Genomic DNA, 21,151 nt, shown 5'->3' with positions numbered 1-21,151 from the left:
TCTGTTTTCCTAATTGCTTCCTGCACCTGCATGTTAACTTTGTGTACACGGACTCCCAAATTCCTCTGAATAATCATATTTCGTGTTAAGCTCAGAGTCACATGTAACGCCAGAGCAAAGCAGGTTGTGAATCTCTGGGGATTCAGGCTCAAACCCTGAACATGGTTTGCCCTGAACTGGGGTCAATTTTCCTCCATCCCAAATTGCACCTGAATATTCGCAAATCTGCCCATTCAGATCATTTACACAAGTCGGATCAATGAAATGTCTGGGAGGAGAACATTTGGGCCCCACTGTTAGATTTAAAAGTACAATATTTTCTCGATTAGGAAGCATAGCTGCCAAAAGATGAAATGGGATCTTGCTCCAGGCTGGGGAAACACTCCAGAGAATTGAATACATCATTTAGGCTGACACGCCAGAGTAGCACTGAGGGAGTGCAGCACTGTCACAGGGTCAGTGCTAAGGGAGTGCCACACTGTCAGAAGCATTGCTGAGGGAGCGCTACACTGTCAGAGGGTCAGTACTGAGGGAGCGCTGCACTGTCAGAGGGTCAGTACTGAGGGAGCGCTGCACTGTCAGAGGGTCAGTACTGAGGGAGCGCTGCACTGTCAGAGGGTCAGTACTGAGAGAGCGCCGCACTGTCAGAGGGTCAGTGCTGAGGGAGCGCTGCACTGTCAGAGGGTCAGTGCTGAGGGAGCGCTGCACTGTCAGAGGGTCAGTACTGAGGGAGCGCTGCACTGTCAGAGGGTCAGTACTGAGAGAGCGCCGCACTGTCAGAGGGTCAGTACTGAGAGAGCGCCGCACTGTCAGAGGGTCAGTACTGAGAGAGCGCCGCACTGTCAGAGGGTCAGTGCTGAGGGAGTGCTGCACTGTCAGAGGGTCAGTGCTGAGGGAGCGCTGCACTGTCAGAGGGTCAGTACTGAGGGAGCGCTGCACTGTCAGAGGGTCAGTACTGAGGGAGTGCTGCACTGTCGGAGGGTCAGTACTGAGGGAGCGCTACAATGATTACTACAATTCACCACCACAGAAAGTAGTTGAGGCCAAAACATGTAATTTTGAAGAGAAATTAGATATAGCTCTTGGGGCTAAAGAAATCACGGAATATGGGTGGTGGCGGGGGGTGGGTAGGGGGATCAGGATATTGATTTTGATGATCAGCCATGATCAAACTGAACGGCAGAGCAGGCTTGAAGGGCCAAATGGCCTACTCCTGCTTCTATTTTCTATGTTTCTATGACAGAGGGTCAGTACTGAGGGAGCACTGCACTGTCAGAGGGTCAGTACTGAGGGAGCGCTGCACTGTCAGAAGGTCAGTACTGAGGGAGTGCTGCACTGTCAGAGGGTCAGTACTGAGGGAGTGTCGCATTGTCAGAGGGTCAGTGCTGAGGGAGCGCTGCACTGTCAGAGGGTCAGTACTGAGGGAGTGCTGCACTGTCAGAAGGTCAGTACTGAGGGAGTGCTGCACTGTCAGAGGGTCAGTACTGAGGGAGTGCCGCACTGTCAGAGGATCAGTACTGAGGGAGCGCTGCACTGTCAGAGGGTCAGTACTGAGGGAGAGCCGCACTGTCAGAGGGTCAGTACTGAGGGAGTGCTACTGTATCGTTGGAGCTGTCTTTCACATCTACCCAATCATGTGGATACACAAAATCCCATTGCAATTATTGGAAGATGAATAGTGGGATTCCCCCAATCGCCTCGGCCGATATCTACCTCTAAAACAGCTGACTTTGTAATTGATCGTGCTGCTGTTTGTGGGACCTTGTTATGTGCAAATTGACAACTGAGCTTTCCACATGAATACAATGACTACACTTTAAAAACTTCTTTGGCTGTAAAATGTTTCAGGAAAAAGTCTAGAATTATTGAATGTGTCAGCACTGAAACAGGCCATTGGGCCCATCGAATCTGTGCCAGAGATTTTCACCCAGCCTAATCCAAGTCTTCTGCTCACTCCCTGCATCCTTTAATATTCCTCTTTTTCAAGCAACGATTTAATTCTCATTACTATTTCTAACTGACCACAGGAGTGAGTTCTCTATATTTATTCCATCAGAATCTTGGCAGACTTTTGTGGAACTCAACGCGACATTCTCAGTTCTATCAAAAACACACTCGATCCCTCAGTTTTCCAGCAGAAATGTTCCAACGTAGATTCTTTATCTCCCAGAGGGGGGGCAAAGACTTACCTTCCTTTTGCGCACAAGATCCCCCTGCAGTTGGCGGAAGCGGGAGAGTGCTCCCCCTGGAGGCAGAGCGCTCACAGGGCGCGTGACACCTCTCAGCCCCTGTCCCTGCACTAGACTTGACTGTGAGCAGATTGAACTGTTTGGGAAGTCTCCTGTTACTGACTGATCCTGCGCTCTCCAGGCCGCGGCGTAAGGCAGGAAGCCACTGTTCAAAGTAGCACTGCTCACAGAGATCATCTTCTGGGGGGAGCCAAAATCAGGCGTGGGCTTCCTCACCGCGGACAAAAGAGCCAGGCCAGCACTGGGCGACTGCCTCACAGACATTCTTGTAGGCACCCAGTTGCACCCTGAAGGACCTGGAATGGTTAACCTAACGCGATGCTGTCTCTAGCAGCCCTGATACATGATTCATGTGTCACTTGAAATGCGAGTAGGAATGAGCTTGAAACTTAAGCTGTTTATTACAAACAGGATGCCCTGGGATAAAGTTCCATCCTGACAGATCATTACTTAATGAGTTAGAAGAGAGAGCGATGGAATAAGAAGCAGACTACTCCAAGTGAACTTACCTTGAGCAGAGGTGAGATAGCTAAGGCTGATCAAAATGTTTAGAGGAATGAACTGGATAGAGGGAAGTTTCCCCCGTACACAAAACAGAGTTGAAGGGGTATTAAAACAGAAAATGCTGGGAGTACTCGGAAGGTGTGACAGCATCTCATCAGAACCAACATGGAGAAGAGGAAATAACTTGCTCTTCTGTAGCATGTTTCACAATCTTAGGAAATCCCCATAGCTCTTTATTTACAGCCAGTGAAGTACTTCTGAAGCGTAGTCACTGTGGTAATGTAGGAAACGAGGCAGTCAGTCTACTCATAGCGAGCTCCCACAAATTGCAATGCGATAAGGACCAAGTAACCTGTTATATGACCATGAAACCCCCCATTGTCGGAAAAACCCATCGGGTTCACTAATGTTCACTTTAGGGAAGGAAATCTGCCATCCTTACCCGGTCTGGCCGACACGTGACTCCAGAGCCACAGCAATGTGGTTGATTCTTAAATACCCTCAGGGATGGGCAATAAATGCTGGTCCAGCCAGCGTCACCCACATCCCAGGAACAAATAAAAAAAATCCACAGCTGTCTGCTGGAGAATTCATCTGCGTGAAGAAATCTCATCTCATTTCAATGCTAACGGCTGGTCCCTTACCATGAGATTGTGAGCCGTGTTGTAGACTCGACAGATCATTAAAAAGATTTGATGGGGAAACTCCCTCCGGGTGGCTGGGAGTCAACTGAAAGCATCACAACTTAAGATGTTCAGCAAGGCTGTTAAGGGTTAGGGTGCCAGGGTGGATAAGTGGAGTTAAGAAATATACTGATTAGATATGAATGGTGGAGCAGGCGAGGGGGGGGGGTGGGGAGAGGGGGGGAAGACGACGACACTGAATGGCCTAATCTTGTCCTTAAGATCCTCTACCCTGTAAAGCCTGCAGTTCTGTCTTTCTGTGGGTCATTCTGTCTCCTTTTGCTTGATTGATACAGTTAGCTGCTCAACTATAGGAGGTACATTCACCAAGATTTGTAATGACCCTCATGTCTTACGGCCAAGTGCATATACTAGGGGTTAACAACTTATTGCCCCTAAAACCGCTGGCTTGCTGGGGGAGGGGGGTGGGGTGGGGTGAGTTGGGGAGGGGATTGTTAGTTCAGCAACAGAGACTGAACCTGTCACGCACGCCTCATTCCACACACGCCGACCAACCCTTTACTACAAACAAGCAAACCAGTTATTCAAGAGGAAGCTTTCATTTTAAATGAAACATTTATTTAACAAATATTTGTAAGCATCTCTTGGTTTACAAGGGCTTCCAGAAAAAGAAATCAGAGGTCACATTTATCAATGTCTATAGTGCCTGTCTGCTAAAATATTGGCTCTTTTCTGATGAACAGGAACCACGGTCTAGCCTGCATCAGTTTGACTGACTCTCCCAAAGCGTTTTATCACTTTTAACAGCTCCCGACTGCCATCAAACCTTGGACTATCTCTGGTACGAAACATAGAGTCAAAAATAAATTCACAAGTAGATATCACAATCCTCTGTCAAAATATGAAAAGCCAGGTTTCACAGTTTCCAATAAAATAAATGACTTCTTGTCTAAACTTCAGCACTGACTTAGTTCTCAGATGGGCCAAACTCAGTCGGGGTTTTGGGGCCGACCGAGTGTGAAGGGAACGGACTGAGTGAGTATCAGTCGCTGTCATCATCCGACTGTGCTGGAGAGACGGATCCTTGACGAGCACCCCCGTGACTGGATTCTTGATCCGATTCAGCGGCCGAGGCCTGGCCTGAACCACCTCCATCAGAAGATCTCTGTTCTGAATTGTTCGTGGCTCGCGAGGCAGGGCGAGACTCACCCTCTGACGATGAGCTGGCGGACCTGCTCCTACCCGAGCGGTCAGACTGAGGCCGCTCACTGGCCGACTGCTCGCTGTCCGAGCCAGCGACCGAACGTGCAGCCCCCGATCTCGGGCTGCTGCCCACCTCGCTCTCAGACTTGTTCTGGTTCCGGCCATCCTCGGACTCGCTCTCGGACACGATCCGCTTCCTGTGCTTGTCAGCTGATTCTTCCTCATCTGAACCGCTGCCCTGTGCGTTTCTGGAAAGAACGAAGTGGCAGTCAGGCTGTGGCCATGCTCTGGTTATGGTGCAGCTACACTGCAGCCATGTTATGTTACACAGTGACTGTGCTTATGGTTAACACCATGCCCCGTGGCTGCACTGTGGCCCATGTTACGGTAACACTCAGATCCCTGTGAATGGCTCGCAACACGTACTGTGCCCCAAAACCCCTCGGTTGATTAGAACATATGAAATAGGAGTTGGAATGATGCTATACAGTCCCTCAAGCTTGCTCTGCCATTTAATACAATCAAAACTGTTCTCCTACCTCAATTCCACTTTCTGGCCCCATCCTAATATCCTTTACTTCCCAAAACTCTTGTCGAACTAAGTGGTGACTATACTGAATGGCAGAGTATCCACAACTCTCTGGAGTGGAGAATTCCAAAGAGTCACAACCCACTAAGTCATCTCGGTCCTAAATGTCTGACTAATATTCTGATACAGTGCTACCTATGTTAAACTCTACGGAGGGGAGAAACAGCCTCTCAGCATCTCTGCAAAACCTCCTAATAATTCTATATGTTTCAATCAGATGATTCCTCTGTACCCCAGGGATATAGGCCCATTGTTTTCAATCTCTCCTCACAGCACAGTCCTCTCACCCCAGAAATCAGTCCAGCAAACCAATGATGTATTTCCTCTGGGAAAGTGTATTCTCCCTTGAGAAATAAAACCACAACTGTCTGCAGAATCCAGGTGTGGTCTCTGTGCAATTGCAGCAAGACTTCCTTAATCTTATACTGCAACTCCCTTAACCACTTGAGCAATAACCACTTGCCTTCCTCATTGGTTTCTGTACCCACATTAACTTTCTGTGGTTTGTGTACAAGGACCTCAAAGTTCCTCTGAATCCCTACATTTACTAGCCTATTCTGCTTTTCCAATATTTCGACAGACTGGATAATTACACACTTCCCTACATTATACTGCATCTGCCAACTCCTCACCCAATCATTTAACTGGTCTATATCTCTTTACCATCTGTATAGGCTTGCTCATATCCCACTTATCATTCAAAAGGACGGAATATTAGTTTTACCGGAGTCATTCATTCGTGGGACATGGGCGTCGCTGGCTGGGCCAGCATTTATTACCCATCCCTGGTTGCCCTTGGAGGGCAGTTGAGAGTCAACCACATTGCTGTGGCTCTGGAGTCACATGTAGGCCAGACCGGGGTAAGGACGGCAGATTTCCTTCCCAACAATTGACAATGATCATCAGTAGATTCTTAATTCCAGATTTTTTTTATTGAATTCAAATTCCACCACCAGCCTTGGCGGGATTCGAACCCGGGTCCCCAGAACATTAGCTGAGTTTCTGGATTAATAGTCTAGCGATAATACCACTAGGCCATCGTCTCCCTCAGAACACCTAGGAATACTTATTTCTATCCTATTCTGCCTCATTTCCTGCAGATTCCAGAGTCTGGTGATAAGTCCCAGTGGGGATCTTGCCTGGAGTGCCTCTGATTGTTGGGTTTGGAATTGAAGCAATTGGCAACATGCTGCACAGGGAACGGGCTGGGCACAAGCAACGGCCCTTTAAGATGTGTGCCAACATGCCAGTCCCACAGCAAACAGGTGTCCACGGAAACATTGTTTATAACCCCAGTTAGCCGCCGGCTAGAATCGTAGAATCTTACAGCTCAAAATGAGGCATTTGGCCCATCACTTGCTGCTAGCTCTTTGAAAGAGTAATCTAATTAATCCCACACCCCTCTGCTCTTTCCCTGGAAATGGAGAATTGGAGTGAAAGCACCAAGCATGTGGACAACCTCTTATATAACATTTCAAAGTATGAGAAAACTTGAGTGAAATCCTCACTAGAGTACTGGCCTGCCTCATGCTGATACAGGGCTGTTGAAGCTACTACCCTGTACCTCAAGTACAACGTTCACCAAAACTTCTTAAATAAATCTGCAAACTCAGGTCTGAATTGTTAAACTTCTCCTGTTCTCATAACAATGTTTTTCCTTCCTTTTCTTGCTAATTTTCTTCACTCTTATTTGGTATGTGGTCCCCTTTGTACCTTGTCTGTTACTTGACTGGGTGGACATTGGAGAATATAGAATTTACAGCCCAGAAGCAGGCCATTTGGCCCAACAAGGTTAACTGCAGCAACTCACCAAGGCTCACCATCACTCCCTTTTCAAGGGCAATTGGGGCTGGGCAATTTATCTCATCACCAATGACCAGATCTGATGAATGAATGTGTTTTTGTGATCCACACAAGTCTCCTCCTGGCATACATCATTTCACCCTATCAGCATTTCCTCATGTGTTTATCTAGCTTCCCCCTAAGTGCACCTGTGCTATTATCAGCTGCTTCCTGTGATCGCGAGCTCCACGTTCTCACCAGTCAAATTTGACCTCCTTCCTTCCAGTATTTCTCCTTGCGCGGAGACATTGCGATCCCCGGCAGCAGGAATCAGACCAGCATCTTCCTGACCCGTGTGGTTTAGCTGCTCACCAGACAAACGCACTGAGCCACTGAGGGGTGGGCATGGCACCATCACGGAACCTCGCGCGATATTTTCAAAATCAACAGCCTTCTAAATGGGAAACCAACTCCCACCCTCTTTTTCCATTGACTGCACTTGATTTGTTCTGACATTAAACATAAAGAACAGTGCTGACAAACAGATTTGTACAGACACACGTATGCATGCACACACACCCACGTGGCTACCTACCCTTCCGCTATCTTCAGCGCCCCCTCATCAGAGGAATCGTCACTGGATGAAATGATTGCTTTTGACTTGATTTTACCCTTCATAGAAGGTGGGAGCCTTTCGGGTTTGATCTAAGGAACAAGCAGATGTTTAATTCCATCAAGTGATTAATTTGTCTAACACACAGGGTCATGTTCAACTGCAAAGGAAGAAAAAAAATATATAATTTAACAGTATGAAACAGAAGTTGGAAACTGCCTTCACTCAACCAGCACAACTCTTTCCAAGTGATTGACACAAACCTTCTCTTTCCTCTTGCGCTCTCCTGCTTTTGGTCTGCGTGGTTTCTTAGCTCTTGAGCCAGGTTCCTCATCATCACTGCCATCCTCAGCAGTTCTCTGGGGTCTGTTCAGAGAGGAGGGAGGAATCCAAAGGTGGAAAGAGGGCACGGGGAGGAAGAGCAAGAGAGCGGGGAGGAAGAACAATGAAAGAGCAGGGAGGACAACGAGAGAGTGATGAGAAGAACGGGAGGGAGGGAGGACAAGACACCAGAAGGGAAGAGATTGAGAGAGAAGCAGGAGAATGAGAGGGAGGGAAAATGAGACAGCAGAAGGGAGGAGATTGAGAGGGAAGGAGGAGAATGAGGTAAAGGAGGGCGGGGAGGAAGAGAGCAGAGGAAGGGAGAAACAAGAGGGGGCGGGAGGGAGAGAAGTAGGTAGAAAGAGTGGGCAGGGTGAGGAAGGGGAAGAAACAGTCGTTAAATTACTGTAGTTTACACATATTGCCACAGTTCAGGGATGCTGAAACATTTTGTCTGTGAGATGTGCTCACAACCTCAGGGTGGATAAGTTTCAGGCGCCTATCTGACAGCTTCATGGTCACTTTTAATCATATCAGCTTTTTACTCCAATGATTTTTATTTCAAGATCTGAATTTAAATTCTCAAACTGGGATTGAGAATTTAGGACTTGAAGTTTTATCCTTTTGAGGCAATATATGCCAGGTTTAAAATTTATATTTGATCTGAGATTGATAGATGGGGCGGCACGGTGGCACAGCGGTTAGCACTGCTGCCTCACAGTGCCAGGGACCCGGGTTCGATTCTCGGCTTGGGTCACTGTCTGTGTGGAATTTTCACGTTCTTCCCGTGTCTGTGTGGGGTTCCTCCGGGTGCTCTGGTTTCCTCCCACAGTCTGAAAGACGTGTTGGTTCGGTGCATTGGCTGTGCTAAATTCTCCCTCAGTGTACCTGAGCAGGCGCCAGAGTGTGGCGACTAGGGGATTTTCACAGTAACTTCATTGCAGTGTTAATGTAAGCCTACTTGTGACACTAATAAATAAATTTTTTTTTTTAACTTTTACTAGATTGTTATCCAAAGGTATTAAAGGCCCATATTGAGTTAGATCACAGATCAGCCCTGATCTCACTGAATGGCGGAACAGGCTTGTGCGTATAAATGTCCTTCTCCGGATTATTACCACCAGGACCACTGCGCTAATCATAGAAATCATAGAAACCCTACAGTACAGAAAGAGGCCATTCGGCCCATCGAGTCTGCACCGACCACAATCCCACCCAGGCCCTACCCCCATATCCCTACATATTTACCCACTAATCCCTCTAACCTACGCATCTCAGGACACTAAGGGCAATTTTTAACATGGCCAATCAACCTAACCCGCACATCTTTGGACTGTGGGAGGAAACCGGAGCACCCGGAGGAAACCCACGCAGACACGAAGAGAATGTGCAAACTCCACACAGACAGTGACCCAAGCCGGGAATCGAACCCAGGTCCACTGTGCTACCGTGCCGCTAATGTATTGTGCAAATCTTGACACAGCTTCCACAAAAGCACACATCAAGAACAGGTACAGAAAATAATCAAAAAGGCTGTTGGATTTTTGGTCTTTATACCTAGAGGATTAGAATAATTAGGGGTAGAAGTCACACTTCAGCAATACAAAACCCTGGTACAGCAAGCCATTCTGGGCACCACACATCAGGACAGATATATTTGCCTTGGAGGAAGTGCAGCTCAGGTCAATCAGATGATATCTGGATTCCAAGATTCAAATTCCAAGGAGAAATTGCACAAACCAGTGTTGTATTCTCTGGAATTTAGAAAGTTAATAACGTTTTCAAAATATTAATTACGTGGGAGAGATGGCTATAGAGGGATATGGGCCAAATGAGGGCAAATGGGACTAGCTTCAGGGTTTAATAAAAAGGGCAGCATGGAAAGTTGGGCCGAAGGGCCTGTTTCCATGCTGGAAACCTCTATGACTCTATTAAGGGGAACAGATAGGATTGGGAGTCTAGAGCTAGGCAAAATTGTCTTAAAATTAGAGTCAGACCTTTTGGGAGTGAAATGAGGAAACATTTCCGCACAGAGGGTGAGGGATTTCCTGTCAGATCAAATATAAATTTTGAAACTGAGACGGAGAGATTTTTGTTATCCAGAGGTATTAAAGGACATGGGGCAAAGGCCCATAATGAGTTAGATCACAGATCAGCTCTGATCTCACTGAATGACGCAACAGGCTTGTGTGCATAAATGGCCTTCTCCTGTTCCTATGTTTCCATATCTGCCCTCTATTAAGCCGATTCACAGTTAATCCTTCTGCCATTTACACACATCCTTCTCTACACACAGAGAAAGAATATACAAATAATTCAGAAAAAACAAAAAAAAATAAACAAAAGCATTTTCAATAAAGTTACAAAATCCTCAAAATCTCTACACAATATTAGTCTGTACATTTTTTCCCCCCCCCAAGGGATATTGGCATCAGTGGCATGTTATCCATCCCTAATTGCCCCTGAACTGAGCGGCTTGCTTGGCCATTGCAGAAGGCACTAAGGGTCAACCACATTGCTGTGGACCTGGAGTCACATGTAGGTCAGACTGGATAGGAATTCCTTTCTGAAAGGACATGAGTGAACCAGATAGACTTTTATGACAATCGACAATGGTTTCATGGTCACCATTACTGAGACTATCTTTATAAATCCAGATTTACTGACTGAATCTAAATTCCACCAGCTGCCTTGACGCCTTCTGTCGAAGTGGACCCTTGGGTTTGTGCCCCTACGTACCGCTTCCTCTTCGTCTTCCTTTTCTTTTGAGTGGCGTCTTCGTCTCCGTCCTCAGGTTCACTGCCGCTCCCTCTCTGCTTCCTCTTCTTCTTGGGCAGTGGCAATTCATCATCAGAATCGTCGTTAACAAACTCTTCAAACTCTCCTTTCTTCCCACGCTGCGAGCAAGAAAGCAAGTATCCATTGGAGAAATATGGTAACAAAAAGGCCAATGAAAACATTATGGTCACAAAGATACCATGAGAAATATGGTCACAGAAGCCCGCTAAGAGAAAGATGGAACCACTAGGCTTGTGGATCCAGTCAGGACTATTTTCTCAGGTGGAGTAAAGGCGGACAGACTGAGCAGAGTTGCTGTAATGTAATGAATGTGCGTGGAAGAAAGTTAAGACCTTTCTCTCACCTTCCCACCTCCCTTCTTCTTCTCCTTCGAAGTCTCCATCTCTTCATTGAACACCAATAAGTTCCTGGTTTTCTCCAAAAACTGACTTCGCTGCTCCAATAACTTGCGTTGCTCATTTAACTCCTTCTGTTTCTTGTCCTCCTAATGGGAGAGAGAGAAGAGAGAGAGAGACACACAGTTTGTCAGCTAAACGAAATCGGTGAAATCTATGTCAGAAACACAGAGGAAAAGAAATCAACGATTTACTGTCATGTATGCCTATCCTGAAGTTATCTGTAATAATGGAGATTTTTTAAATGATGGAGGTTTGATAGACACGGAGGAAGTGTGGGGAAGAATGAAACCAGAAACCATCAATACAACATAGTCACCAAGAAATCAGATATGGAAATCAGAAGAAATCTCTTTACCCTGAAAGTGATGAGAATGTGGAACTCACCACCATTGGGAGTGGCTGAGGTAAATGTCAGATGCATTTAAGGGGAAGGTGGAGAATGGTAAATAAGATTGGTGAGTTGCAAATGCAAATAACTACCTGAAATCCAACGCTGTGGCAATAACAGTCCTGGTTCAAAGTAGTGCAAGACTGGCTATTAAATATTCCTCGATACAAGGCGTTCAGATCGGAAAGGAAGGCAAGCAGGGATCTAATATTGATTCAGGATAACATTGAAGAGAGGATGTCCCAGATGGGGTCAAGGACACAATCTATTTGATTAGAGCTAAGGAACAAAAATGGCACAATTACATAGCTCAATGGGGGAGACGGTGACGTAGTGGTAACATCACTGGACTAGTAATCTAGAGCTCCAGGGTAATGCTCTGGGGTCTTGGGTTCAAATCTCACCACAGCAGATGGTAAAATTTGAATTCAATAAAAAAATCTGGAATTAAAAATCGAACCATGAAACCATTGTCGATTGTTGTAAAAACCCATGTGGTTCACTCATGTCCTTTAGGGAAGGAAATCTGCTGTCTTTACCCTCTTTCAGAGAGTTGATGATTCTGCACTGTACGGATCCTATGGAATGTATTCCACAGGGGTACATAAATAGTAAAAGGGTGGTGAAAAGCAGAGTGCGGCCGATTAGGGATAAAAAGGGAGACTTGAGCAGGGAGGGAGGGGACATGGCCGATGTATTAAATTAATACACTGAATCTGCCTTTACCAAGGAAGATGATGTTGCCTCCCCAGGTAGTGTTGAAAAAGGGTTTAAAATTGCAAAGGAGGTGGTATTGGACAAGCTTTCTGTTTTTACCAGAACCGGCTGAGGTGCATCCAAGGATGCTGAAGGAAGTAAGAGTGAAAATTACAAATGCATGGGCCATAATTTTCCAATTTTCTTTAGACTCAGGGGTGGTGCCAGAGGACTGCAGAATTGAAAATGTTACACCCTTCTTCAAAAGAAATGGTGTAAAGATAATCCCATCAAGTACAAGGCAGTCAGTTTAACCATGGTGGCGGGGAAGCTTTTAGAAATGATAGTTCGGGACAAAATCAATAGTCACTCGGGTAACTAAGGGTTAATTAAGGAAAGCCAACATGGATTTATTATGGGCAAATTGTATTTAACCAACTAGCTTGAGTATTTTGATGATGTAACAGAGAGTTGATGAGGTGCACATGGCACATGCTCATTTGATGAAGTGCCACACACTGTCTTGTGAAAAAAGTTCATGGAACAAAAGGGACAGCAGTAATATGGATAGGGAATTGGCTGAGTGACTGGAAGCAAATAGCGGTGAATGGTTTTGTAGGCTGGAAGGTTTATAATGGAGTCCCCTGCTCTTCTTGATGTGCATTAATGACCTAGACCTTGGTGTGTATAGGGTACAATTTCAAAATTTGTGGATGATAGGAAACTTGACAGTATTGTGAACCATGAGGAGAATGGTGCAGAACTTCAAAAGCACGTGGATGGTGGAATGGGTGGACAAGTAGCAGATTAAATTTAACACAGCAAAGTGTGAAGTGATTGACTTTGGTAGGAAGAATGCAGAGAGGCTATATAAAATAAAGGTAACAATTCTAAAGGGGGTGCGGAAGCAGAGGGGCCTGGTGTGTATATACATAAATCATTGTAGACAGCAGGACAAGTTAGAAGAGCAGTTAATAAAGTATATGGCACCCATATAGGGTCATAGGGCACAAAATAGGGGCATAGAGCACAAAAACACGGAAGTTATGTTAAGTCTGTATAAAACACTGATTCAGTCTCACCTGCAGTGTTGTGCCCAGTTAAGGGCACTACATTTGAGGAAGGATGTGAAGGGAATAGCGAGGGCGTGGAAAAGATGCACAAGATGGAGTCCAGGGATAAATTGAAGATTTGTTCAGGGTATTCAAATTCACAAAGCATCTTCTCTTACAGAGAACAGAAGGAGAAACCACTCCCATTGGTGGAAGAATCGAGAACCAGAGGGCAAAAGAAGCCCATGGCAACAGATGAAAAACCTTTTTCATTCAGCGACTGGTTAGTCTGGAATGCATGGTCTGACAGTGTGGTGGAGACGGTCAACTGAGGCTTTCAACACAGAATTAGTTCATTATTTGAAAAGAAAAGATTTGTAGGGCTATGGGGAAAAAGGGTGGCACCAGCTCAACTGCTCCTTCATAGGGCCAGCACTGACACGATGGGCCAAAGGTCTCCTTCTATGCTGTAATGATTCTGTGATTATGTGAGGGAGAAAGGAATAGAAACAGGTACAGATAGACAGGGAGTGAGGAAGGATGGCAGGGAACGTGGATGGAGCATTATTGCTGGCATGGATTGTTGGGCCAAATGGCCTGTTTTTGATATACTCCACATCATAATAGGGTAGCAGGGTCATTTCAGACCTCAGAGGGTGGTTGTCCCTGGCCTTTTGCAAGTTGTCCCAGGGCCATGTAAGGGTGCCACGTTTAGGGTCATGGTCGACCGTGGGACTTTCGATGGTGATAGAGGAAGAACTAGAACCTTGAGAAATAATGGTTGCCCATAGGCAGAGGACCTTTCTGGTCAAAGTCTTGTGATTCCTTTGAGCATAAGAACACAAAAAATAGGAGAAGCAGGCCATTCAGCCCATCGAGCCTACTCCACTATTCAATATGATCATGGCTGATCTTCCAGCTCAACTCTGCTTTCTTGCCAGCTCCCCACATCTCTTAATTTCCCGAGACACTGAAATTCTATCGATCTCAGTCTTGACTATACTCAACAAGTAAGCATCCATAACCTTCTGGAGTAAAGAATTCCAAAGATACACAACCTCCCGATTGAAGAAATCTCTCTTCACCTCAGTCCGAAATAGACAAACTTTTATCCGGAGACTGTGCCCATGTTCTAGATTCCCCAGCCAGGGGAAATAATCCCTACAGTGCCGTTCATGATCTAAGGACCACTCAAAGAACTTGGCTACTGAAGTGCCTATTCATGTATCTATCCAGATGCCTCTTGAACATTGTTATAGAATCTGCTTCCACCACCTCCTCCGGAAGAGCACTCCAGGCATTCACCTGGAAAAAACCTTGCCCCCTTACGTCTCTTTCAAACTTCCCCCCTCTCATTCTCACCCATGCTCCTGAGTACTTGACCCTTCAACCCTGGGAAAAAGACTCTGACTCTCCATTCTATCCAAGCCTGTCATAATCTTGCAAACCTCCATCTTTTATGAGAGTCAGAGTGTGAAACTGGCATGGACTATGTGGGATAAAAGGCCAATCTTTGTACTTTAAAACGTTGTAATGATATGATCTCTGCCCTAGTCCAGAGCCAGTCCAGCTCCCACTTGCAGGTGTCCAGAGAGTCAGCACCCACCTCACTAGCTGGTAATACTTTGCTGAGACCCAATACATCAAGACCCTGCTTAAAACATCAACTCACTTAACTATGTTTCACTTAAATGTCGCCAATAAAGTAGCATCAATATGCATTTAACTTTTGGGTTTCACTTTGACTCCAGACTTCCTCTTCTGTGGCCTGTCTACCAACATAACCTTTCTCGGAACACTTCCCCCCGCACCCTCAGCCCCTCTTCCCCCCCACTCTCTTGCTGACTCCTGCCCTCTTCTTAACTCAGTCCTCAGGGTCCTGCTGCTGGCTTCATTTCTGAACTCGCCATCTAGTGGCAGAGCTTGATTGGTGCAGATAGTCCTCGGACTTGCTGCTGCCTGCAGCCAACCAACTTCAGCCATGGAGCCTGGTCAATCTGCTGCACTGGGATGAGTACTGTATTTTTTAAACAATAATTTAAGTGTGTTATATGTTGCATTTGATTTATATTTGGTGATGTATTATATTTTACTAGCTAGGTTTGCACAGTGCAGCACAAATATGGCACAGGAGTTCACCTTGTACCTTGTTATTTTCTGGGTGAGATATGTCCAAAGGAACTTAACTCTGGTTTTAATATTGATTCCTATAGTGACTTCAAGTTTTTGATTTTCAGGAATACAAACCCCAACTTAAGTGAGGAATTACTGTACTATCTGGGAACAATACCCAACATCCAGTACCTTCCTATTCTTACATGTTCCCTGGTCCTCCCTGACCTGTTAAATGGAAATAATCCATCAATTGGAACGATATCCATCCTTTCTATTATTTTATCGACCTCTATCAGGTCGAGATGTTCCTCCAAGATTAAATGGATCCAATTCGAAGTAACTACAGTTCCTTAAACCAGGGATCATCCTCATATAGCTATGACATTGTGGATATGGGAAATTTGGAAAGCGCTGTTCTTATGGCTGTCAGCTAATAAAATGGATAAAACCCAAGTTAAACATGGAAATTTGGTAGCATTGTCAATGTAGGACATCTAGGAATTAATAGTAAGAAATTTAAACCTTAAATGCAGCCCCATTAGGTTCCATATGGGCACAAACCAGGACTCTCCTGGTGTAAAGAAACCGAGTCACTGACCTGCTCTTTGACCAGTTGCATCCGCAGCATTTCCTTATGCTGCTCCTGCTTGCAGCGTAGCTCACGATCCTCTTCATCCTGCTTGCGTGCACGGGCCACGTGATACTGGGCTTGGCTCATCAGATCAGAGCACTGCCTGAAACACGCACATACAAATACCCTCAGGGCTGATGAGAAAATGCACAATGCTGAAACCCCCAGCCATGCTTTTGTCAGCTGCAGACTTGACTATTCCAATGCTCTTCTGACCGGCCTCCCATCTCACACCTTCCCCTAACTTCACCTCACCCCAAACACTGTTGCCCCATATCCAAAACTTGCACCAAATCCCACTCGCCCATCACCCCTGTACTTGCTGACCAACACCGGCTTCCAGTCACGCAATGGCTCGATTTTAAAATTCTCATTCTTTCCCCCCCACCCCAAGTTCCTCTATTGTCTTGTCCTTCCCGATCTCTGTAGCCCTCTCTGGCCTGAGATCACTGCGCTCCTTCAATTCTGGTCTCTTATACATTTCCCACTCTCTTCACATGCCTTCAGCTGTGTTGGTCTTAAACTATGGAATTCGCTCCCTAAACCTCTGCTCTCCCTTCTCCTTTAAGACACTCCTTAAAATCTACCCATTTGACCAGTCTTATGGTCATCTGTCCTAATATTTTATCTGGCACCGTATCAATTTTTCTCTTTATTACGCTTCTGTAAAATGCTTTAGGACCTTTGGCTACCTTAAAAGTGTTGTATAAAATAAAGGGTATGATAGTGCGGTGATGTTGAACTAATAATCCAGATGTCTGGACTAATAATCTAGAGTGAATCCAAATCCCTTTCTAACTTTGCTAATAATGTAATGTTTAACTTTGTTTTGTATTCACTTTAACAAAACATGTGGAAATGAAAAGTTAATAAAAGCTTTCACTCCTCTGGCTTAATATGTCCTGTAAGAAGTCTCACAACACCAGGTTAAAGTCCAACAGGTTTATTTGGTAGCAAATACCATAAGCTTTCGGAGCACTATGTCCTTACATGGATTAGTGTTCATTTTTATCCTCTGTGAATGAAGTGCCTGGAGGCATTTTACTATCCTTTATCCTGCCTGGGCCTATACATGACTGCAGTCCTATGAGACTGACCCTTAATTGCCCTCTGAAGTGGCTAGCAACTCATTCATTTGTATCACCCCCTTCGACAGGCAATTAGAATTAGGCAGTAAGTGCCAGCCTTGCCAACAACAGGCAACAGCTTGTAAATGAACGAAAGTACAATGCAAGTTGCTGGTGCCATCAGGCACGTACCTGGCTTCTGCAGCAGCTTGAGCCAAATCGAATCTCATTTTATCCCCGGCATTACTGAGATACTTGAAATACCTGAAAGATGGAAGATGCAGGATTATAGCTCAAGACAGGACTGCATCTGGAGTTCATGCTCTCAACTTCAAACACCGCATCTTACCGATGGGCAAGTTCCAGTTCTTTGACTGCATTCAACACTGCCTTCAGATTGCTCTTTTCATCTCGGAGGACAGAGGTGGCTAGTCTCTGGAGCACCAAGGCCATGTTAAACATAAGCACGGTGTCATTAGGGGCTGCATGCCTGGCCTGTGAACACAAACCATTCCTTTCTTTACTGAACTTCTGTTCTTAAATGGAGATTGAATCTGCTTCCTTAAATAAAGACAAATCTCACAGACTTGCATTTCAACTCGATATAATTACACATTGAGCATTGCTGTGGTGTAGTTTTAGATTACAGACATCCCAATCTTATTGATTAGAGTAGGATAATTGGTGCTGCAACTGACCATCGCAATTGAGAAGTAACCTTTGTAAAATAGTCTTGATGTAGAAGAACTTTTAGGGAAGAGTGACCATAATATGACAGAATTTTCCATTAAGTTTGAAAACAACGTAGTTCTATCTGGAACTAGGGTCTTAAATCTAAAAAAAGGACACTATGAAGGTAAGAGACGCAAGTCGGCTGTAGTGGATTAGGAAATATATTAAAAGGTAGACAGGCAATGGCTAGCATTTAAATAATTAATAACATGGTTTGCAATACATTCCTTTAAGGCACAAAAGCCCGACAGGAAAAGTTAGTTAACCTTGGCTAACAAAGGAAGTTAAATATTGAATTAGATCAAAGGAAGAGGCTATTAAAGTTGTAGAAAAAAGTAGCAAGTCTGAGGATTGGAAGCATCACTGAATTCAGCAAAGGAAGACCAAGACACTGACAAACAGAAGGACAATGGAATATGAATGTAAATTAGCAAGAAACATAAAAACACAGTAAAAGATTCGGTAGGTATGAAAAAGGGGAAAAAAAATCACTAAGGCAAATAAGGGTCCATTACAGGCAGGAGAATTTATAATGGAGAATAAGGAAATGGCAGAAAAGCTAAATAATTACTTTGAGTCTGTTTTCATGGAGGAAGATACAAACATTCTCCCAGAAATAAGAGAACTAAGATATTAGTGGGAATGAGGAAGTGAAAGAAATTAGCATTCGTAAAACAAAGTACTGGAGAAATCAGTGGGACTAAGTGTTGAAAGAGGTGGCTATGGAGATCGTGGATGTAGACATCGTTAAAAAAAACTATAGATTCTGGAATGGTCCCTACCATTCCAGGAAGGTTGCAAATGTAACCCACTATTTAAGAAAGGAGGGAGAGAGAAAACAGGGAACAGATCTGTTAGTCTGATGTCAGTAGCAAGAAAATTACTAGAATCTATCATAAAGAATGTGGTAACTGGACACTTAGAAAATAACGATCTGATTGGGCAAAATCAACATGGATCTATGAGAGGGAAATCATGTTTGACAAACATGTTGTGAGTTTTTTAAGCATGTAATCGATAAGGGGGAAACAGTGGATGCGATGTATTTGGATTTTCAGAAGGCTTTCAATAAAGTCTCACAGAGGTTAGTAAACAAAATTAGAATAAATGAGATTTGGGGATAGCAGAATCGAGCATTGGCGAATGGATAGAAAACAAGGCTTAGGAATAAGTGGGTCATTCGCAGGTTGACAGGCCGTGACAAGTGTGGTACTGCAAGGATCAGGACTTAGGCTATTCACAATCTATCAATAATTTGGATGTGGCAACCAAATATGATGTTTCTAAATTTGCTGGGGACATATAACAAGGTGAGAAGGTGTGTTGTGAGGATGATGAAAAGAGGCCTCAAGGGGATTAGGATTAGTGAGTGGTCAAGAACGTGGGAGATGGAACATAATGTGGGTAAGTGTGAGGTTGTCCACTTTGGTAGGAGAGACAGAGATGCTGAGTATTTCTTAAATGGTGAGAGATTGGGAAATGTTGATATCCAAAGGTTCCCATTGAAATTAATAAAATTAAGAGACTAGACAAGTGGTAGCAAGGATGCTTCTCTTGGCAGGGAGGTCTAGAATAAAGGGTAAGCAATTTAGGACCAAGAGTGGGGGGTTTCTTCACTCAGAGGATAGGGAATATCTGAAATCTTCTACCACGTAGGGCTGTGGAAGTTCAGTCATTGAGACAGAGCTTGATAAATTTCTATATACTAATGTCAAGAGACATGGGGAAGTGCATGAAAATGGCACTAAGGGGGATGATCAGCCGCAATCGAGCTGGATGACAGAGCAGGCTCATGGGGCTGAATGGCCTACCGACCTACAAGTTCGTAGGCTTGGAGCTAGGAAGTGATACACCGAAATGTCCTTCACGATTGAAATGAAAGTGGAACCTTTTTTAATCTGTTCCTGGGGTGTGAGTGGCAATAGCAAAGCAAGATTAATTGACCTTGTGTGGGTGATGGTGAGCTGCCCTCTTGAACCACTGCAGCCCCCATGTAGGGTAGCTGTACTAAAAGCGCTCGTCAGGACCCCTAGTCTTTGCTTTATCCAGTGCCTTCAGCCGTTTTTTGATAAGCATGGAATGAATCAAATTTTTTGAAGACTGGCAATTATGATGATGGGGATCTTAAGAGGCAGTTGAGAACAATCATCCACTCGGCACTTCTAGCTGAAGACAGTTGCTATTACTTCAGCCTTCTCTACTTACGAGCTCATGCTTGTGAAAAAGTGTAATTCACTGCCACAGAAAGCTATAAATGGTCAGTCAACAGAGATGTTCAAAAACAAATCTAAGAAGTGAATTAAGGCTTATAGAATTTGGGTTAAAACAATAGAATTGCGAGGGCTAAGAAAATGGCGGGGCGTTTAGAGAGACCAAGTAGTTTAGAGTGGTTAGAACGTGGAATTTTCTATCACATTGAGTACTTGAGAGAAATTGTATAGGTGCATTTAAGGAGAAGTTGGATACACACGAGGGAGAAAGAAATAAGACTTCAAGCTTTCCACACTTGAAGTAAGCTCTTGCTAAGAAGAGCAGTACCTCTGTGCTCTGGTGTTTGTAAAACATCTTATATGAGTGGGTGGGAGGAGGCTTGTGTGGCAAACAAACTCTAGCACAGACTAGTTGCAGTACTAGTTGTTCCCTACTATAAATATTACATATTAGCACTGCTGCCTCACAGCGCCAAGGACCCAGGTTCGATTCCCGGATTGGGTCACTGTCTGTGTGGAGTCTGCACATTCTCCTTGTGTCTGCGTGGGTTTCCTCTGCGTGCTCCAGTTTCCTCCCACAGTCCGAAAGACATGCTGGTTAGATGCATTGTCCATGCTAAATTCTCCCTCAGTGTACCCAAACAGGCGTCGGAATGTGGCGACTAGGGGATTTTCGCAGTAACTTCATTGCAGTGTTAATGCAAGCCTACTTGTGACTAATAAATACTTTACAAAACATAATTCTACAGATGCACTGAAGTGTTTGAATATCCTTCTCTGTTATCTACAACAGAACCAAAACCACCACATTACCGTGGACTCTTATGGTGGGCATTACGTACCAAGTGCCTTGACCCTTTAAATAGATTTTTCGAAATTAAAACAAAAGTTACCTTCAACAAGGTCTGTTTGCAATCCTGAAGCTTTCCACACTTGAAGTAAGCTCTTGCTAAGAAGAGCAGTACCTCTGTGCTCTGGTGTTTGTAAAACTTCTTCAAGCAGTTCTCATACTAGTGGAAACAAAAGCACGTGTTAGTTGTCACAAACCCCCTCCACTCCTGTTCTGGAATCTTGGATCCAATCTCTCAGTACAATAGGCATCACACTTCAAAATGGTTGTGAAGTGTTTTGGGACCTCTTGGGGTCATGAAAGGTGCT

At 44.7% G+C, this 21,151-nt stretch overlaps 2 protein-coding genes across 2 annotated transcripts in view; both read right to left on the bottom strand.

The window, feature by feature from the left end:
* Positions 1 to 2,513, bottom strand: part of LOC144499030 (uncharacterized) — a 32,444-nt gene extending 29,931 nt beyond the window's left edge. The window contains exon 1 of the mRNA XM_078221084.1: positions 2,190 to 2,513. Within this exon, the coding sequence (XP_078077210.1) occupies positions 2,190 to 2,513 (324 nt within the window). The remainder of the gene's footprint in view (positions 1 to 2,189) is intronic.
* A 1,469-nt stretch (positions 2,514 to 3,982) lies between these two features.
* ctr9 (CTR9 component of Paf1/RNA polymerase II complex) overlaps positions 3,983 to 21,151 on the bottom strand; it is a 49,310-nt gene continuing 32,141 nt past the window's right edge. The window contains exons 17-25 of the mRNA XM_078220841.1: positions 20,887 to 21,003; positions 17,401 to 17,546; positions 17,244 to 17,315; positions 15,952 to 16,087; positions 11,048 to 11,188; positions 10,645 to 10,802; positions 7,848 to 7,950; positions 7,567 to 7,676; positions 3,983 to 4,848 (exon numbers count right to left, since the gene is read on the bottom strand). Coding sequence (XP_078076967.1) covers positions 4,440 to 4,848; positions 7,567 to 7,676; positions 7,848 to 7,950; positions 10,645 to 10,802; positions 11,048 to 11,188; positions 15,952 to 16,087; positions 17,244 to 17,315; positions 17,401 to 17,546; positions 20,887 to 21,003 — 1,392 coding nt within the window. The 3' untranslated portion in view covers positions 3,983 to 4,439. The remainder of the gene's footprint in view (positions 4,849 to 7,566; positions 7,677 to 7,847; positions 7,951 to 10,644; positions 10,803 to 11,047; positions 11,189 to 15,951; positions 16,088 to 17,243; positions 17,316 to 17,400; positions 17,547 to 20,886; positions 21,004 to 21,151) is intronic.

Source organism: Mustelus asterias, chromosome 9, assembly GCF_964213995.1.
Source record: "Mustelus asterias chromosome 9, sMusAst1.hap1.1, whole genome shotgun sequence".
Classification (NCBI taxonomy): Eukaryota; Metazoa; Chordata; class Chondrichthyes; order Carcharhiniformes; family Triakidae; genus Mustelus; species Mustelus asterias.
Note: the sequence above shows the minus strand (reverse complement) of the source record. Positions and strands in the feature narration are given on the sequence as shown.